Source organism: Carcharodon carcharias, chromosome 5, assembly GCF_017639515.1.
Source record: "Carcharodon carcharias isolate sCarCar2 chromosome 5, sCarCar2.pri, whole genome shotgun sequence".
In the NCBI taxonomy this organism is placed as follows: Eukaryota; Metazoa; Chordata; class Chondrichthyes; order Lamniformes; family Lamnidae; genus Carcharodon; species Carcharodon carcharias.
The window spans coordinates 31,503,714-31,524,851 of NC_054471.1; the positions used below are offsets into that span (position 1 = coordinate 31,503,714).

General features: G+C 46.4%; 1 protein-coding gene across 1 annotated transcript in view; it reads right to left on the reverse strand.

The window, feature by feature from the left end:
* kif6 (kinesin family member 6) overlaps positions 1-21,138 on the reverse strand; it is a 474,098-nt gene that overhangs the window by 15,047 nt on the left and 437,913 nt on the right. Inside the window, exon 14 of the mRNA XM_041187334.1 lies at positions 19,866-19,968. Within this exon, the coding sequence (XP_041043268.1) occupies positions 19,866-19,968 (103 nt within the window). The remainder of the gene's footprint in view (positions 1-19,865; positions 19,969-21,138) is intronic.

The following is a 21,138-nucleotide window of genomic DNA, read 5'->3' on the forward strand; positions in this document are numbered from 1 at the left end:
ACAATATGGCAGGAAGGCCAAAAATTGGCTTCACGCTGTTTTGAAAGCAGTTTGCAATCATTGTCTCTGTCGTCAATGGTGGGCTGCCTTTCCTGCCGCCAGGCATCAGGGATATCACTGATGTCACTTTTTACATGTGCATATCATTATAAGCCCTGCTTGCTGGAATCATCCCCCAACGTCAAATTAACCACACACGTCGGCAGGAAAACACACCGGTGCAGAACACGTCTTGACAAGTGTAGCATGCAGACGTTGGTAATTACCATCAGGGTCTTGTGTCATGAAAATATAATAATTTTCATAATATTATTGTGATTTATTGTAAAGGTAGGTTAATTGTAGGTTTTGATTTAGTTTCTCTGTGTGGATGGGGGATTTAATTGAATTAGAGACAGCTAGTCTGGAGCTTTTGAGTGATCAAAAAAAAAGCTAAGTTTGAAATGCTAAATACGTAAACATGATTGAAGTTTTAGAATGTGAAGTGTGAGGAACATTTGCATTTTTAGATAAACCAGAGTTGTGAATTTCAATTAGATGATGAGATGTTACACCTAGCCATATGAAGCTAGGTCAAACAATATGTTTATTTTTCCCAAAAGTTATTGATAATATGAGTACTATGGAAGATTTATATTATGGAAAATGTAAAGTTGAAAAGACATATTGGAACAATGGAATTTACACTAAAAAGGGAGAAACATGTATAAAGGAGATGAGGTTATGGGTAAGCAAGAAGGAATTCTAAGATCAAACATGTGTGAAAAGCCTCCAGCCTCTAGGTATCAATTTGCTGTCTACAGGAACTGAAGCTAAGAAAACTCACTGTGAATATCACTCCCCACGGTATTGTGTGTTTTGCTTGTGTCTATTGAAATTTATTTGTTTTTACTGTTGCTTTAAAGGAGGTGTAACTGGGAGTCAGATTAATTAGAGAAGCTAGGAGTTAGCATAGTAGTAATTTGTAGACCTATATATGTGCTTAAAATCATTTTTTTTATTAATAAATGTTTAATTGAGTTTTGTATAAAACCTCTAAGACTTGGTGGACTTACAATTATTGAATTCAAGGCAGACATCTCAAAATAAAAATACAGTTGTGGCAGCTGTTTCATGTTTCTCTCTGGGATTTGAGCAGCTCAGCTTTTACTATCAGCTGTGCCATAATACTTGCTCACACTGCGGACATCTGAGGAGCAGAAGATACTGGAGCCCTACAGCAACCGGACCCTGGAGGAACTCGTGCATTGCATGCTGGGGCGATTCTGATGGACCGCAAAGCAGCTCACGGAAGGTGGAACACCACTGTTGAGGGTCTGCTTCAAATTCTTGGCCATGCCACAAATGGCTGAGGAGGTGGAGACAAAGGTCCAGTTCTGAGTGGGAGAGAAGGTGTACTGGGGGTGGGGTGGATGGGAGACGAAGGTCTAGGTTTGACTGGGAGAGGAAAGTGCACCGATGTGAGTGAGGTTGGGATTGGGCAACGATGGTCTCAGGAGGGGGGAAGGTGGGGTTGGGAGGGTAGTGAATGATGGTGTCGGGAGGGGTGAGGTGGCGGGGGAGGGTGTACAGGGGGAGGAGGGTGTGACAAGGGAAAATGCAGCAACTGAGGAGGTAGGGTTAAGGTGGGAGAAACGTGTAAGGGAAGGAGTTCGGAGGGCAGACGGAGTTCGGAGGGGGAAAAGGACTTTGGGTGGAGGAGGAAGTTCAGAGGGGGGCAGGACTTCAGGGGAGGAAGGAGGTCGGAGGGGTGAAGAAGTCCGGGGGAGGAACGAGTTGGGGGGGAGGAAGGAGTAAGGGCGGAGGAAGGAGAAAGGTGAGGAATGTCCAGGTGAACGTGCAAAGGAGTGGTCTGTTGTGTCAATGACTGCCTTCTGGGGAGTGAAATGAGGGTGGGTGTGGTCAGAGGGAATGGTGATGATGAGAGAGGGCAGAGTGAGCCAGTAAGGTGGGAGGGTAAGGGTGCAACGGTAGCAGCAGAAGGGACGGCGAGGATAGTTGGTGGGGACTCGGAGGTAGACACAGACCCTGGGGGTAGGAAGGAGGAGAACGAGGAGGTCAGTGTGGATGGGGGTGGGATTCTTGGGAAGATAGGGAATGTGTACGTTCATCTGGACATCCTGGTAAGTAAAGGGTTCTGCCTTGTAGGTTACAGTGGGGAGGTGGAAGGTGATGCCAGGGGGTTCAACAGTGATGAGGGAAAGGACATGGGTGACTGGGAGAGGGGAAAGCATGGGGGAGCTGAAGACATTCTTTACTACAACCAAATTGCAAAATCAAAAGTAAAAAGAGCCTCGTGTTAGGCGGGAACAGGTACTGCATGGGAGTGTGATCAGTGGGTGGGTGGAGATGCAAGTCAGCTCAGAAGGACAACTGAAAGAGAACCACTGTAGGCAGAATTGAAAATGCTCAGGACATTGAGATGAGTGCAATGGAGGAAGGATCTGTGTGCATGGCAGTGTACTTGAACGAAGCTCCAGAAGGCCCTGCCCCACACATACTTCTCCCTCCAGAATCACTTGTGGGCCAGCTGCGTGCAGCTGAACTTCAAGTTGGGGGGATGCAGGGGGAGGACTTGCGAAGCCTGTAAATTTTTTTTACTCATTCACAGGATGTGGGCTTCGCTGGTTGGGCCAGCATTTTTTGCACATCCTTAGTTGTCCTTGAGAAGGTGATGGTGAGCTGCCTTCTTGAACCACTGAAGTTCATGTGGCATAGTTACACCCTCAGTGCTGTTAGGTAGGGAGCTCCAGGATTTTGACCCAGAGACAGTGAAGGATCGATATATTTCCAAATGAAGCTGAAAGACACCATTACACATTATTCAGTGAAAGTGAATATGTTTCCCAATTATAAAGTGATAAATGTGTTCACCTGTGCAACCACATGATCAGAAATTCTCTTCTAGGCCTACCACTTCTTCTAGGTGCTGCCCTGACATCTGCAGCAGGGGTGGAGACAAGCTGTGCAATGGTTGGTCCTGTTACCTCTGATGACTTTGGCTTGGGTCCTCTAGACAGCCGAGGCTTGGGATGCAGATTTGCTTTGGCTGTCCTCCGTGGGCCAGCTGCTCCCTTTGGGGAGACATAGGACGAGGTTGAGGGGATCACGGGCAAAGGGGACTCGGAGGGAGAGGACAGCTTCTGAGATTCCTGAGTGTATGACCCAGGGGTGTCCAGCTGCTGCTCCTCCTTCCTTCAGGTGCTCAAGGGCCTCAGTCTGATTCTTTGAAGGGAAGGAGCACCTGGAGGGACATCAAGGTGCCCCGTTTCCCTCTCGCATTGCCATTGCAGGAACTCACCCATGGATACTGCAATGATGTGCAGATCTGTGTGCATCTCCACATTCTGCTGGACCAGGGTCTCCACGGCATCCACCTTCCTTCTCACGGAGGCGTCCATAAGCACATATGTGGGCAGCATTTCTTCACAGAGCAAGCTGACGCACTCCTCCGACTTGCCTACCAGTCTTGTTGAGGGTTGCCAACTGCTCTGTGTGATGATCCCTGCCATCTGCTGACTCTCCACGATGAGTTGGAAGAATGAATCCAGAGGCGCATCACCTTACGCGGACCTCATAGATGCCAATTCCCCAGCAGTCCTCTGAGCTCCTGGGAGCTCACTGAACCTGCTTCCTGCTGCTGCAGACACGTGTCCGTGTAGTGAACACCAGATTGTGAACTTGACCCTGCTCTAGATCTAGGTCCCACTGAGGTGCGTGCCTCTGCGCTGATGGAGGGTGTGGGTAAGTGCTGTGACGGGTCTTCCAGGCTGCTTATTTCCATCTCTTCAATGGAGGAGGTGTCCTCTTGGCTGGAGGTGTGACCTGGATGGAGCTGAGGGACTGGCTGGCTGAGGGTGTTGGTCGCTTGGCAGAGCTCCCTGTGAACCAAAGTAGAGATGATTAGTGCATCAGCAGAGTCAAAAGCAGGAGAGAGAGCACTCACATTTGTGTTGAGAGAGGGATGGTGTGGTGCAGGATCCTAACGTGGGTGTTTGCTGCCTACCTCACCGTCACCACGGGCACAGTTCTCGTCCTCACAAGACAGCACGATGGTATGCTCCTCAAAGTGAGTGGGGGGCCTAATGTGAACTACTCCACCTCCAGTCTGGGACCTCTCCCTACTGCCCTAAGCCACCTTCTCTTGCATGAAAACAGGTGGCGAGAATTTGAGGACACATGGCACTGCATGGAATGTTTGTGTGGTGAGCGGAGAGATGGACGGTACGAGGACGCGAGCTCCAGATGATATGAGCCTGATGGAAATGTGAGGGTGTGTGTGAGATTTTTGTGGTTTTGCCCCTTGAGGTGTGAGATCCCTGTGGATGTGTGATGGGTTTGCGACTGTGTGAGGTCAGAGTGATGAGAAGAGAGACTCCCTCTGGCTGAATGGATGAGACTATTCATCCTCTTTCTGCACTGGCTGGCTGTCCTCTTTTCCAGGACGTAGGCACTGACCACCACTGGCACCACCTCCCATGCTGGATTGGTGACCTTGCTTGCTGGCTTTCACCCAGACCAGTGGTAGGGGGACATCATGGCGGGACTCCAATGCATTCAGTAGGTGCTTGAGGGAGGCGTTTCTAAATCTGGAGGCAGCATGTTTCCTCCTTTTGGCAGCCAGCAATTCACAGCAGCTTCCTATCCCTTGAAAGGTGTTAGCTCTGTACAGGGGTGGCCTTTAAACATGGCACCCAGTTTACTGAAGGACTGAGGTGATGGAACGGGAAGGCGAATCAGTGACCTGGCATGTTTCCCAGGAATGCTTGATTAATGAGGTGGGATTGAGACGATACGGTGAGAAAAGTCACCATTGCGGTCAGGTGGTAAAACATGATTTTTCCCACCCCGTTATTACACTTAGCGAAAAGTCTGGGATGATTCCACCCCTAGGGTGGACTTTTCTGAGCTGGCTGGTGGCGGGTATGATAGGTGGCATGAGCAGAAAATATGATGGGACCGACTTTGCGATGGTGTGAAGGCAGGTCACGATCTTCCGCTCAGCCCGTCAACGGCAGGCTGCATTTCCCGCCACCGGTCGGTGGGGAGCTAATTGTAATATATTAGCATATAATTAAAAGTCCATCCTGCCAGGCTCTTGGAACCCCGTCGTATCGCCCGTCCATGTCAGCGGAAAAGCACGCCGACCTGTTTCACAACAGCACACAGGCGACTTTGGGGGAACTGAGGTGAGTGAGCAGCAGCGTTCTCCACAGCTCACCCATTGTTTACAGGCCTCAGGGGCACTGGGGGGTGCGGGAGAAACTGATGCCTGGCCCCACAGGCGACTGCTGAGGGGTGGGGGTATTTGGGGGCAAGTGCTGGCCAGCCTCAGAGGAGACTTCTGAGGGGTAGGGGGTGTCTGGGGGCAAATGCTGGCCAGCCTCAGAAGCAACAGCTGAGGGGTGGCAAGTGCTGGCCAGCCTTGGAGGCGACTGCCGAGCTGGGGGCGGTCAAGTGCTCCCCTGGTGCAGCATCCTGCGCACAGGTAGGGGGCAGGGTAAGTGAGGGAAGTGGCCTTGTGTTAGGGACACCTGTATAAACTGACAATGCCTCAGCAACTCAGACAGATCAGGCATAGCGCCCGCCTCCCCAACCCCACCCCTGGCACAGACTTTGAGTCCACCACCACTTTATTGGAGCACGGAACAGTTGGGCTGCATACGTTGTACAATCTCCTTGCCAACGTTGCAGTCACTGTTGGAGGCGCTCACAGCCCTTTGCAATCTCAGCATCCTGGTTTGGACCAGTGTCCCCCAATGTCGCAGGTTGACAGAGCAGCCATGCAGCGTACTCATCTCTGGCCATCCGAGGGGTGACCAGCATGCTCCATGAAGCATTAAAGGGTGGTCACACAGGTGCTAAGTACAGTCTTTCCTTTATGCTGCAGGAGGACCACGTCAGGATCATGGATCCTGGTGACCTAGTTGTATGGTTGATGGACTACAGAGAAGTATAGACAAGAAGATGGAGGAGAGAGCGACTGAGGCACCTAGCTGTGCAAAGGCAGAAGCAGCAACCTCATGAAGAAGGGGCAGCAGGGGCTCCTGCGCACGCTGCCCAGAAGCGACAGCGAGCCTGGTTGGCGCCTAGTAACACCCAGGGTCTATAGGCGCTGCCTGCCATTCCTGCAGATGACTGAGAACCACTGTCGCCGACGACTGTGCATGTCTAGGGACCTGGTGGCTCACATCTGCCACTTACTGCAGGACTTGGCGTCAAGTGGACATGGAGGGCATCCACTGCCAGTGGCTGCGAGAGTGACTGCAACGCTCAATTTCTATGCCAGTGGCTCCTTTCAGGGCTCCACAGGTGACCTCTGTGGGATTTCACAATCAGCCACCCACAGATACGTCCATGAGGTCACAGATGCCATCTTCTCCATGGCACACAACTTTGGTATGTGAAGAGAAAAAGATTGGTGAAGACAAATGTAAGTCCCTTACAGTCAGAAACAGGGGAATTTATAATGGGGAACGAAGAAATGGCTGAGCAACTGAATACCTACTTTGGTTCTGTCTTCACAAAGGAGGACACAAATAACATACCAGAAATGTTGGGGGACACAGGGTTTAGTGAGAGGGAGGAACTGAAAGGAATCAGTATTAGTAGGGAAATGGTGTTGGAGAAATTGATGGGATTGAAGGCCGATAAATCCCCAGGGCTTGATAATCTCCATCTCAGAGTACTTAAGGAAGTGGCCCTAGAAATAGTGGATGCATTGGTGGTCATCTTCCGAGATTCTATAGACTCTGGAACAGTTTCTACAGATTGGAGGGTAGCTAATGTAACCCCGCTATTTAAAAAGGGAGGTGGAGAGAAAACGGAATTATAGATCAGTCAGCCTGACGTCGGTAGTGAGGGAAATTCTAGAGTCTGTTATTTAAGATTTAATAGCTGAGCACTTGGAAAACAGTGGCAGAATCGGAGCAGGTCAGTATGGATTTATGAAAGGGAAATCAAGCTTGACAAATCTACTGGAATTTTTCAAGGATGTAACTGGTAGAGTTGTTGAGGGGGTGCCAGTGCATGTGATTTATTTGGACTTTCAGAAGGCTTTCGACAAAGTCCCACAGAAGAGATTAGTGTGTAAAATTAAAGCGCATGGGATGGGGATATTGTATTAAGATGGATAGAAAACTGGTTGGCAGACAGGAAACAAAAAGTAGGAATAAATGAGTCTTTTTCCGAATGGCAGGCAGTGACTAGTGGGGTACCGCAGCAATCAGTGCTGGGACCTCAGCTATTCACAATATATATTAATAATTTAGATGAGGTAACTAAATGTAATATCTTTAAATTTGCAGATGACACAAAGCTGGTTGGGAGGATGAGCTGCGAAGAGGATGCAGAGATGCTTCAGTGTAATTTGTACAAGCTGAGTGAGTGGGCAAATACATGGCAGATGCAGTATAATGTGGATAAATGTGAGGTTATCCACTTTGGTAGCATTAACAGGAAGGCAGATTATTATCGAATGGCTATAAATTGAGAGAGCGGAATGTGCAACGAGACCTGGGTGTCCTCGTACACCAGTCGCTGAAGGTAAGTATGCAGGTGCAGAAGGCGGTAAAGAAGGTAAATGGTATGTTGGCCTTCAGAGTGAGAGGAGTTGAGTACAAGAGCAGGGATGTCTTGCTGCAATTATACAGGGCCTTGGTGAGACCACATCTGGAATATTACATGCAGTTTTGGTCTCCTTATCTGAGGAAGGATCTTCTTGCTATAGAGGGAGTGCAGGAAAAGTTTACCAGACTGATTCCTGGGATGGCGGGACTGACATATGACAAGAGATTCAGTCAGTTAGGATTACATTCGCTGGAGTTCAGAAGAATGAGGGGGGATCTCACAGAAACCTGTAAAATTCTAACAGGACTAGACAAGGTAGATGCAGGAAGGATGGCGGGGGAGTCCAGAATCAGGGCTCACAGTCTGATGCTATGGGGTAAACCATTTAGGACTGAAATTTCTTCACCCAGAGAGTGGTAAGCCTGTGGAATTCGCTACCACAGAAAGTAATTGAGGCCAAAACATTGTATGTTTTCAAGAAGGAGTTAGATATAGCTCTTGGGGCGAAAGGGGTCAAAGGATGTGGGGAGATACTGTGTTGGATGATCAGCCATGATCATGATGAATGGCAGAGCAGGCTCGAAGGGCCAAATGGCCTACTCCTGCTCCTATTTTCTATGTTTCTATGTTTTGTGCATTTCGCCCAGGACTGGGACAGCCAGGATGCAAGGGCCATTAGATTCACTCTGATCTTGGAATTCCTACAGGTGCAGGGTGCGATTGACTGCACTCATGTGGCACTCAGGTCTCCATCGCTACACTCAGTGGACTTCATCAACTGCAAGGGATTCCACTCACTAAATTGCAGTTTATCTGCGATCACCAGAAATGCATCCTGCAGGTATGTGCATGGTTTCCAGGGGGTATGCATGATGTCTACATCCTGAGTCGCTCGCAGATCCCTGCAGTCTTCCAGGGTCCACAGAGGCTGTAGGGTTGGGTCCTTGGGGACAAGGGCTACCCGCAGAGGTCGTGGCTGATGACACCCATGCGGCAGTCTCAGACTGCAGCAGAGTGACGCTATAATGAGGCTCATGCTGCAGCTCGCAACTTGGTGCAGCAGACCATTGGGATGCTGAAGATGTGGTTCCAGTGCCTGGACTGGTCTGGTGGAGCCCTGCAAATACAATCCGCAGAGGGTGTCACGCATCGTCATCATCTGCTGCACCCTTTACAAACTGGTGCTGCAACGGAGAGAGGAGCTGGCTGAGGAGGAGATGGAGGAGCTACACCTCCTCCGATGAGGAGGGTGCTGACGGGGATCAGGGTGAGGGGTCCTCGGTAGTGACAACGACCTCGATAATGACGACGACACAGATGAGGCTCTCGCTCTGGCTAAATCTTCTTCTTATTGTGTCCACGGACAGTCTATACATGGCCCAGCCAGAACTGGACACATTTTTGCGCCTTGTTGTTGAATTCAGCAAGATCTCCAACAATGCAGGGTTCTGGCTAAATGAGGCAGGGGCAGTTGGGAGGCCCTTATAGCTGCCAGATTGTGGAGGATAATGATGACGTGCAGTGAGGTGTCCCCGCAAATCCTCACATCATAGTGGTTTGACTCCAGTCTGGCTTACAGCAGCACCAATACTCTCTGTGAGAGTGCTCCTGTCATGGAGATGCAGTGGAGGCCCTGATAGTCATTCAATCGCAGGAGGATGATGACAACATGCAGTGAGGACACTCCATAGATCTTCACATAGCCTCTGAGAATATCTGACTCCTGTCTGGCTCAGGGGAGCTCACTGGCACTCCATGATCAGAGCCATCTCACAGACGCAGCCATGAAACTTTTCAACGCATCTGATGCTGTGTCCGCCTTCAGCACTTCAGCCCTTCAGGAGCTGGTGCACTGCATCAGTGGTCACAGATGCATGGGGCCAGCCCCACCTTAAAGGTGCTGAGAGCACACAGAGAGTATGAGGGAGCTCTGTGGTGCCTACCCACTACATTCTGGCAGCAATGACCAGCACTGCCGAGGTGCAGGCATCAGTAATGTTTCCATGGAGTGTGAGGCTGGACTAACACTGTGATCTGAAGGATGCATAGGGCACAGGGAAGAGGCCCTGGACTGAGACACCTCCCTTTTATCGTGCAGAAAGGTTTCACATTTGAGTGACAAGAAAACTGCTCATCAGAACAAGGCAGGGGGACATTCTTGGGAGTTTATTGACAATAGTGAACATTATGTACAAGTGATTAACACCCATGCCCAGGCTGTGCAACTAATTCTCCTTAACTTTCTTAACCCTGCCACGACATCTTGGTGCTCTTCAGACATCTACAGTGGGGGTAGAGGCAGCCTGCTGACTGTGAAGTCCTGTCTGTGATGACTTTGGCGGGCGTCCTCTGGAGCACTGAGACTTGGAGGGCCCCAGCCTGCTTCCTGTGACCTCCTCAGTTTGTGAAGCTGGAGCTGCGGAGGTCACAGGAAGAGGGGAGTCAGGTGAGCCGGTCACTCCCAGAGTCACCTGGGTGGATGGCCTTGGAGTGTGCGCCTGCTGATTCTCCTCCCTATGGATGCCCAAGGGCCCCTGGCTGACTCTGTGAGTGGAAGGGGTAGCGGAGTGAGATCAAGCTGCCCAGTACCCGTCTCACGTACACACTGTTGGAGGCCAAGTATGGCATCAGCGATGGAGTTAAGCCCACACAGCAATGCAGAAGTGAAGTCTGGACCAAGGTCTCCATGGCAGCTGTCATTCTACCAGTGTTGACCTTGGTGCGTGAGCATGCTGGCGCTATGACCTCAGAGTGAAGGTGGACGGACTCCTCCTTCGTGCCTTGCAATCTAAGGAGTGCAGCGGACATCCCTTCCTGTTGTTCCCTAGCTTGCTTTTACAGCTCCAGCAACTGTGACATGATCGAGTCCAGAGGCTCGTCATCTGACTCGGACCCAGCAACATTCTGGCCTCCAGCAGTCCTCCAAGTGCCAGGGACCTGGGAAGTCTCTGCCTCCGCCTGTTGTGGATCAGAAAGTGCTATGTGCTCACCAGATTGTGATCCCGAGGCTACTCTAAAGTTAGGTCCCACCAAAGAGTGGTCTCTGCCCTGGTGCAGGGTGTGGGTGAGCGTTGTGACGGGACTTCAGGGAGGTTTCTTCGAAGCTTGCTTGGAGGCCCTGGGTCGTGGACTCCGTTGGCTGCTTTGCAGGTGTGCCTGCGAAAGCAAGGGGAGATAATTAGTGCATGGCAGTGGCCTGTGAAAGAGGACACATCACTCATGGCATGGTTGTCTGATGGATGTTGCACTGTTGGATCCTCATTTGGTACAGCAGTGCCGACCTCACCGTCAGCAGAGGACTGGTCCCGATCATCAGTGGGCAGCTGGATGGCTCTGTTTTCAAATTCTATCAGAACTTTGAATTCCAGTATCCCTCCATCTATTTGTGATCTTTCCCTCCTGTTGTGAACCAGTTTGTCCTGCATGGATAGAGATGGGGAGAGTGTATCAGGACGCCTGCCAGGCCAGATGATAAGTATGCCTGGCCTGTGTGGCTGGTGAGTGGTCCCATGGGCGGGATGAGGACAATGACGGTGTGCGTGAAAGAGTGAATGGTGATGTCTCTTGCACTGTCAGTGAGTGAGGGCCCTGTGGATGTGTGATGTGTTTGTGAATGTGTGAGTTGGAAGTGATGAAAAAAGTGACTTACCCTGGCAGAACGGAGGAGATCATTCATCCTTTTGTGACACTGGGTGGCCATCATCTTCTGCACGGCGTTCGTGCCAACCACCGCTTCCACCACCTCCCAAGCTGGATTGGTGACATTGCTACCCATCCTGTGGCCAGGTCAGGGATAGAGCAAATCCCGGTGGGCCTCCACGACATCCAGTAGTCGCTCGAGGGACCTGTCATTGAAGTGGCGGGCTGCAGTCATTTTGCCTTTGCTGGCCATGTCTCCCGGGCAGCGGTAGTGACCTGGTGGCGATGAGCTCTTTGCTGGCAGCTGCCTTCTAAAGATGGCAGCCAATGTGATGCAACACCGAGGTCATGGCGAACAGTGAATCAGAGCATGCCTGTCATGGAAATGGGAGTGGGAGTGAATACATAATGAGGTGTGCTTGGGAAGATATGACACGAAAACCCTCCCCTGAGTGGGGGCGAGGTGGTAAATTAAAATGACAGGCAGCTGGAGGCTTGGGGGTCACATCTCTGAACTGAATTGAGGTGTTCTGCAAAGCGATGACTCAGTCTGCATTTGGTCTTGCCAATGTTGAGGAGGCCACAGCATGAGCAGCAAATACCATATAATAAGTCACCCTCCCCAGTCCCTGTGTTAGTTTCCGTGGTTGCCTAACAGTGGCACCTATTTATTGTGTGGAGGCCTGTACAACTCAAGTTACCAGTGTACCTAATGATACACCAGATCCCATTTGTGCCTAAAGACTAGAAACTTCTGGTGCAGCTGGTCAACATGGCTGGCTTCACCCTGTGGCCATCGTTTCCATGAAAAGGGGAACCAGGGATTTTGCCCCTTAAAATGCAAACAGAAAACAGTATGGTACAGCTGAATGGATCAGATTTGAAAAGTTTTTATGCTTGATGACGCTTGGAAAATTAAAGATTAACACAAAAACTGGAAAGGATAAGCAAAGTTTGCATGGCTATGTTAGTATATATGTTTGTATGTGGCCCGTCAAAGCTGATCCCCCAATATCCTCTTCACTGCCACTGGGAGTAGCCAGAAATACTTCTGCAAATTGGTCACACCAGCAAGGAATATCAGGGGCATACATCAATCTATCCAGTAGCTAAGCACTACATGGACAGATTTAACTTCTAACTACGTTACATGTTTCACATGAGACAGAAATAATATTTTATTTCCCACGGTTATTTTTAATGGGAGTAATTAATGAACCTTAATTTGGCTTTGTAATGCAGTTACAGTTGTGGTAATGATAAACTGACCACATTCATTTACAAACATAGTATGGTTGGGAGTTTATTTTCAATGCCATGATAAGTGCATGAAAGCATGCTAACTTACTGAAGTTGGAAACTTTTGCCAGGTCTCACATTGTTATTATTAAGTACAAGTCCTAGGAATTTTGAGTGTATAGGAGAAATTACCACAGGCTAGGACATTTCTTTTTCAATTCTCTATTGAACGTCATGAGTCAATGAGTGATAAATGCTTGAACTCTGCTAAACAAGAAATATTAGGGCTATTAAAAACGCTACTAGACACCTCAATGGTAGTGTATAGGATATTAGAGGGATGAGCTTTGATTGGCCATTCGATCTTTACTTATCCCTCCTAGTTTGTGTTAATCTTCAATTTTCCAAGTGTCTCCAAGCATGAATACTGCTTAAATATAATCTATTCAACTGTACAGCTTTTTTTTACTTGTGTTGGAGGTGTCAATGCTCAGATGTAACTTGGCCATATATACCTTTCAGGTGATTGTAAGGATCCTAAGGAACCATTTGAAAATTATTCTGGTATCTTAACCATCATTAATAATAGAAATCTGGAACTGGATCCATAAAAAACTGTTGATACTAGGTCAATTGTAATTTTTAAAACTGAGATTGATAGACTCGTGCACTTCTAGGATAATTTTCAATTTTGTATTTGCTTTCAGTTTACATCCCAAAATCTGATCCAATTTATTCAACTATCTTTGCTATAATTATTTCAGATGTCACACCCACTGTGATTATCCCAAGTGTCATCCCCACAGTGATGTGAATATATTTGGTTTTGCCACTGCAATACCTCCAGATACCTCTGGTATCTCCATGCTGAATGCAGCATTTTGAACAATAAGTAGTACTTTTACTTGCTTGAATCTGATTTGAGCAGACATGGCAAATGCTTCATAAAACAGAATTATAAGCCTAGATTCCTGCTAGATTCCGGATCTGGAAGTCCTGCCACCCATTTCTGACAGATCCTATTTTCGCCAGAATGGATCTCACTCACAGTGGAACCCTGAACCCAGCAGGGCCATTTGAACTCAATGCTTCATTTTTACTGGAGTAAGGGTCTTTTCCCCAAGTGTGTGACTTACAATTTTTTTAGTGTAGACATAAATGTTCGCTAAAGGAGGATAAGGTCTGTGGAACTGTAAAGCTGTCAAGTTATTAAAATCCCCAGGTATTTTAAATTAATCAAACAGCCTGCATGTGTCTCTGAGCTAAAGAAAAAAATAGTGCTTGAAGTCTCAATAGCTGTTTGTTGACAAAAACCTCAAGGCTATCATTATAGAATTATTATTGCTTGACTGCTTCCACAACCTGCCATTATCACAGTGGGGGGAAGTGATAAATTCACAGTTTGATTGACAACTCCTAGAGGATATGAACATACAAATTAGGAGCAGGAGTAGGCCACTCAGCCCCTGAAGCCTGCTCCACATTCAATAAGATCATGGCTGATCTGAATGCCACCTCAACCACACATTCCTACCTACACCCGATAACTGCCTCTCCCCACTCCTGGGCTTGTGAGTTGTGGCCTCTCCCCCTCCATGGCCCTCCGAGTTGTGGCCTCTTTCCGCTCTCTGATCTTCCAAATTGCGGCCTCTCCCCACTCTCTGACCCAACAAGCAGTGGCCTCTCCCCTCTCTGATCCTCTGAGTTGTGGCCTCTCCCATTTCCTGACCATCCAAGCTGTAGCCTCTCCCCATTCCTGATCTCTGAGTTGTGGCATCTTCCCCTCCCAAATCTCCCGTTCCTTGTCTCTGCTGTCTCCTGGACTTGTGTTAAAGATCCAGATCTGATTCAGAACCGGAGCTCTGATGGTGCGTAAATGGTGCAGAAATGCCGTGATGGGGATACTACTATGCAAGTTCTTTTGAAATGCTCCCATTCGCCACTTCCCTCGCCTGAATCCTCACTGTGAGTGAGGACTCAGGGGAAGAAAAGTGAGGCAGGAGCAGCTTCAACAGTCAATTTAAAAAATAAACACGGATTAAGCAGCCCCATTGGGACTTGCGCTTCCACAGCATCTGAGCTCAAGCTTCAAATCGAATCAGGATCTTGAACAGAAATGCAGGTGCAGGAGAGGGAAGCGCTGAGGGGAGGAGATGAGGGAGGGGGAGAGGCTGCAACTCTGAGGTCGGGTGGGGGAGTGCGGTAGGTGGTGGGGGGTTGAGAGACTGCAACTTGGAAGTAGGGGAATGAGGAAGGCTGCAAGTTGGAGAGTTTGGACATTGGGGGGTGGGGGCATGGGGGTAAAGGCTGCAACTAAGTGGTCGAGGACAGGGGGAGGCCACCAACTCGGGAAGCTCCAAAATTGCACCATTTTGGCATCATGAGAGAAACAATGGTAACGAATCTCGCGATGCTCAACAAGATTACAGCCTCCATTAACTTACCAATGTTAAAACAAAACCATGTTCAATGAGGCAATGTTAAATGAGGACTTATTGTACTGGAATCAGTTTAATGGTCCACATTTGTCTTCCACATTTTTTTATCTTGTTCGTAAAAGCTATCCGTATGTATTCATATTGGTTTCATCACCACCTAATAGAGTTAGCCAATTTACCCATTCCAAACCGTCTGTCCTTTTAGTGGTATTGCTCTTCTGAAATCTGGTGCCTTTCCAATACAACTCTGTCTGCCTACCCACAGAATTATCCAAAGAACACCTTGTTCTCTCAGGGCTCTGCTTCAACCATTACTCATTCAAATCATTTGTTATTTGCAGGATCTTGTTGTCTGTAAATTGGTTGTTGTGTTAGCCTACATAACATCAGGGACTACACTTCAAAGAGTAATGCATTCATTGTAAAGGGTTTGGGACATCATGAGGATGCAATTTCTATTTTTGTCTTAAGCTTGATTTGCATTTGGAATTCGATAAACTATCAATACTGGTAAAGGCCATTCTACTAATCTCTAAAGAAAAAGAAAGATGCTAAGCGACAAGGGGCTGAACTTCTGCTCCCAAGTCAGCTGAGCAGAGTTGGGAGACTTCCCCGAATGGTGGGAGTTGGATTTTCATTCTGGAAAACATTTATGTTCATAGCCTCACACCACATTTGCTTTTCCAGAACCATGTTATCCAATTCAGGGTCACAGGGAGTTGGAGCCTATCCCAACAGGGCAAGAGTGCTAGGCAGGGTGCACCCAGTCCCATCACAGGGCACGCACTCGCACACACTAAGGGGCAATTTAACCATAGCCAATCCACCTAACCAGCACGTCTTGGACAGTGGGAGGAAACCAGAGCACCCAGCAGAAACCGACACAGACAAGGGGAGAAAATGCAAACTCCACACGGACAGACACCTGGAGTCAGAACTGAACCGAGATCGCTGGAGCTGTGAGGCAGTCTCACATCAAAGAAAGCTAATTTCTTTATGACCACTTGGAGCTGTCAATCAAATTGTGAACTTACAGGCCCCGCCAGTTTTAATGATGATAGGTTGTAGAAGCAGTCAAGCAGAAATAATACTATAATGATAGCACTTAGGCTTATGTCAACGACATCTGGTGAAATTGCAACACCGATTTTTTTTCAACCGCAGGTTAGCTGTTTTTTTCCAAATTTAAAAGGCAAGGGATTAAATGACTTCAGCAATCGTAATGACATTAAATGTCATGGGGAGACGGTTAGATTCTCTCTTGTTGGAGATGATCATTGCCTGGTACTTGGGTGGTGCGAAAGTTACTTGCCGCTTATCAGTCCAAGCCTGGATATTGTCCAGGTCTTGCTGCATATGAATATGGACTGCTTCAGCATCTGAGGAGTTACAAATAGTGCTGCACATTGTGCAATCATCCGCAAACATCCCCATTTCTGACCTTATGGTGGAGGGAAAGTCATTGATGAAACAGCTGAAGATGGTTGGGCCTTGGATACTACCCTGAGGAACTCTGTCAGTGATGTCCCAGGACTGAGATGATTGATATGATTTCGTGAATATGACTATGTCAGGCTGTTGCTTGCTTAGTCTATGGGACAGCTCTCCCAATTTTGCAATTTTGGCACAAGCCCCCAGATGTTAGGATGGAGGGCTTTGCAGGGTCAACAGGGCTGGGAGTGCCATTGTCGTTTCTGGTGCCTGGTTCGATGCCTGGTGGTCCGTTTGGTCTCATTCCTTATTGGCTTTTCTGTAGCGGTTTGATACAACTGAATGGTATGCTAGGCCATTTCAGAGTCAACCACATTACTGTGTGTCTGGAGTCACATGTAGGGTCAGATTGGGTAAGGATGGCAGATGTTCTTCCTTAAAGGGCATTAGTGAACCAGATGGATTTTTACAACAATCGATTCATGGTCACCATTATGGAGACTAGCTTTTAATTCCAGATTTATTAACTGAATTTAAATTCCACCAGCTGCCATGAACATCAGAACATTAGGCAGGCACGATGGATTGCTGGTCCAGTGACATTACCACTACTCCACCGCCTCCCCTAAATGTACCACTGCCTCCATGATACGCAGATGTGAAAAATACTGCCTGGTCCTGTTCCCCTCTCCTCCCACCCCACCACCCAGCGAAAACGTTGGTGCCAGATTCGGGGGTGGGACTTCTGGATTCCAGGCTTTGGTGGAATTTTGACTAAGATGTGGAGCCCTTCTGCCTTTGTGAAAATCTGGACCAAAGACTGCCTCTTTTGAACTCCAGCTTCAATCTTATGTGGATAAGTAGTCCATTATAAAGGGGCCATTCACAACCAACAGCATTTTATAATCTCCTGTTGTGCAAGTGACTACTACAAACCTTTTCTTTTGGTTCAAATATGGTCTGCATAAATCAAAATATAGCAACGGAAAAGGGCCCCCCTGATTACTGTAGTAAATCATAACATGTCTGGTACCTTAGGATCTTAAAGACAGAGGTTCTGGAAAGTTGTGGATCTGCTCACTGTAGAGAGCCCTTACTTCAGTTTTTGGGGGCTGGATCTAATTTAAGCAGTTTATGGATGGAAAACTGTTAAAATTCCTGAGAAACTGCAGTAATCTACTTCCCTCCATTATTAAGCTTTAAAAATACGCATTTTTTTGATTTATCATTCTAGCAGATCTTGTCTTCATTTCTCTGTACTTTCTCAAACATTATCATATTTTTTTCAATTATGGCCCTTTTCTTCCTTTCCTGAAGGCCCACGTGTGTATTCCTGGGAGCTCTAAGTACCTCACCCAAGAGGCTATTCTTCAACTTTGAGTTTAGACAGCAAGTGCCGCAAGTTCTTTGATTGTGAAGACTAGTACATTAATTTTCAGTTATATAAATTCATTCCACATACAAAACTCTATTTCTCTGGAGCTAGCGCTTCTTTTAATATTGATATATAGTACAAAAATAAAATCTGATCCATTCTCCCATGTTTTTCATTTCCCAAGTTAATGAGTACAATGTAATTGCAGGTATGGGAGAAATGTATGCATGTGCATGTAAAGGTGTGAGTTTTCTCCAGTGTCAATACTACATCATGCAACTGTATTCAGCTTGGCGGCACTGGTAGTTAGTGCATCAAATGCAATTGGTTTGAGCGTTACATCCGTGTGCCAGAAGTATGCAGAGTAGGTAGATTGTGATGTCAGTCATGATCTAATGTTGATTTGATGCCTGACTTGTCACTTCGGACCTCGTCAGGCTAGTTAATGTCCCAGGTATCTGCCTTGGCACAATTGGGTACGCTGTTGCCTGAGTCAGAAGGTTGTGTGTTCAAATTTCACTCCAGGACTACAATACCGAGGGAGTGCTGCAGTGTCTGAGGTGCCGTATTTCAGATAAGTCATTAAACTGAGGCCCCAATTATCCTCTTAAAATGATGTAAAAGATCCCATGGCACTACTTCAAAGAAGAGCAAGGGAGTTATGCTGGTGTCCTTGTGTGACAAAAGTATAATAATTTTCATAATATTTTGCTGGTTTATTGTGAAGTAGGTTTATGGGGATAAGTATAGTTGGGTCTACTGTGTGATTTCATTATATTTGGATTCAGGCAGAGTGCAAGCTTTAAATCAACAAAATAAGCTTGGTGTTTAACATACTAACAAGTAAACATGGACGCTGGCTTAGCATTTAAGGTGTGAAGGGATTGTTGGATTTCAAAGGGATCTTAGTCTGTTCACGACTAGCCAGATACGCAGGGCTAAGGAGTGTGTTTATTTTTCCAAAAGGCTACTGACAATATTGGCAACATGAAAGATTTTATGTTATGAAGAAGATACAGTTTCAAAGACATACAGAACAATAGAATTTACATATTACAAAGAGAGAAACATATGTAGAAGGGACTGAAAGGCTAGGTGGGAAGAAGGTCATGTAATATCTAACAGGAGTATGTGAAATAGCCTTAATGAAGCCTCCAGCCATTTGTGCATAAGTCTGCTATATAATGAAACTGAAGTTGGGGTAAAGCCATTTGGAATTCCACTGTCAAGTGGGCATTATGTTAACTTGCTGGTTCTGTTTTAAATCTAAAATCTATTTTGGACTGTTGCCTTAACGGGAATGTAACTGGGGGTCAGGTTAATTAGGAATTTCAGGAGTATTGTATTAGTAGTCTTATGTATGTGCTTGAAATCTTTTATATTTTGTTAATACATATTTTAATTTAATTTTTAAAATCTCTATAGGTCTTGGTCGACTTATTACTTCTGAATTCAGTGTACGCATCTCATAATAAATACAAATTGCAAAGCCATTGTGATAGTGCACTAAGATTCTCTTGTGGATTTGGTCTGCCTGGCACACATTATCTGCCGCGTCATAACACCTCACCCATATTTATCCCTCAATTAACATTAGCAAAACAAATGGCCTGGTCAATATGACATTCCTGTTGATGGGATCTTGCTGTGTGTAATTTACTGCCACATTTCCTATATTACAACAGTAGCTACACTTAAAAGAAAAGCACTTTCTTCACTTTAAAGCACTTTGGAGCTGTTGAAGTTATGACAGGTGCGATATAAAAACAGGTCTTTTACTTTTTCCTCTTCAACATGCATAGCAAAACATGCAAGCAACAACAAAAAGGGCACCACCCCACCAATGCTATTTAAAGGGGTCAGCAACAACTTGCAGGTCAGTTGCTGATGACTTTCTACTGGCTTTGTTTGAGGTTAGTCAATGTTCTAAAACAACAATGATCAGCTGTAACTCATTGCTGTTCGCTTTTTTTCTAAAGGAAATGTTGGGTCTGGCAATCTTTTCAGTGGTTATTTATCTTACAGAACAGGGCATCCCAATACTTTTTTGAAAGCTGTCACTGCATTCACCAGGGTGCTGGTCTTAATGCGTCAAGCAGTCAGTGACTAATTTTTAAATAACAGGCAGTCTTTCCTTTTAATCCTTCATCAGGTACCGTTCAGAAATGACTCACCTCTGCTTCAGAAGCTGTTTGTTGTCTTCAATAGTCATGCTGTCAGCATAGTCCCTCCTGAAGATCTCAAAAGCCTCCTGACGTCCAAGTGACATTTCCCCTGCTGTGGAATAAATGCAAGGCAGAACAACTAAGTGAATATGTTCTTTGTAAATATCAGCAGACCAACATGGTGTTGATTGTAGAAATGTCTCAGCTACATAATAAAAAGTGAAAGGTCACCTGTCAATTAATAAAAGAGGTGCAAAGCATTTTTCAGGGTTTCTTTCCACTGCCAAAAGTAGTAAAAATGTATTTTCTTGGCATAAAATCAAAATCTATAATTTCACCTACATGCTTAAGCAAGAAATTTGCTATATCAGTTACGGAGAAAATACCTCAAAATTAAAGTGGCTTTATACACTGATATTGTCAGTGAGAACTTATACCCAAAATTCCTGAAAAATGCATTAACACATGGCAGAATGTTGAAACAAAGAATGTTGTAAAGCAATGGAAATCAGTTTAAATAACTGGAGCTCAAGGCAAGTAAGGAACAAACACGACCTCTCTTCATTAAGTCCCTCTTCATCTTATGAAAATGAGCTTGAAGCTTCCAATCCATGATCTATGCACATTAAAGCACAGCATTTTTAAGAAAATGTGATTATGCAAGCTTTTGATTTTTTATTACAAATTCTGATACAATAAAACAGCATTCAAAGATATAAAGAATACAGTGAACATAGCATGCAGTGAGGGGAAACACTGGGAAAAAATACCACCGAACAAAATTGTTGTAAAACACCAGACATGGTGGCTTCTGGTCTTGCTACACCTAAAATTTATGTGTTTATAGGACATAATAATCAAAAGTAGTTAGGTCTGATTCCAGATCTTTGCTGAGTTAGCAGCTACCAGAGTGCCATTAGCTCTGTGTCTAAGGTTAGTTAGGGATTTAAAGAATTATTAACAAAGGGTGCCATTTCTGATTACCATCCAATGACACAAGCCGAAACCCAGAAGCACAGAAACAGGCTATTTAGCCCAACCAGTCAATATTGGTGTTTATGCTCCACTTAAGCCTTCTCCCATCTTTTCTCATCTAAATCTATCATCGTAATCACCATTATAACTACCATCGTAGCCCCAATGCACCCTCATACACTTAGTGCTGTGGCAAGCCTCACCTCCACATCTCTCAGCAGGCACACACTGTCAGCCATTCAACTATGCCAGGCATAATAAAATACAAAGCTAGGTGGGGAAGTAAGCTGTGAGGAGAATACAACGT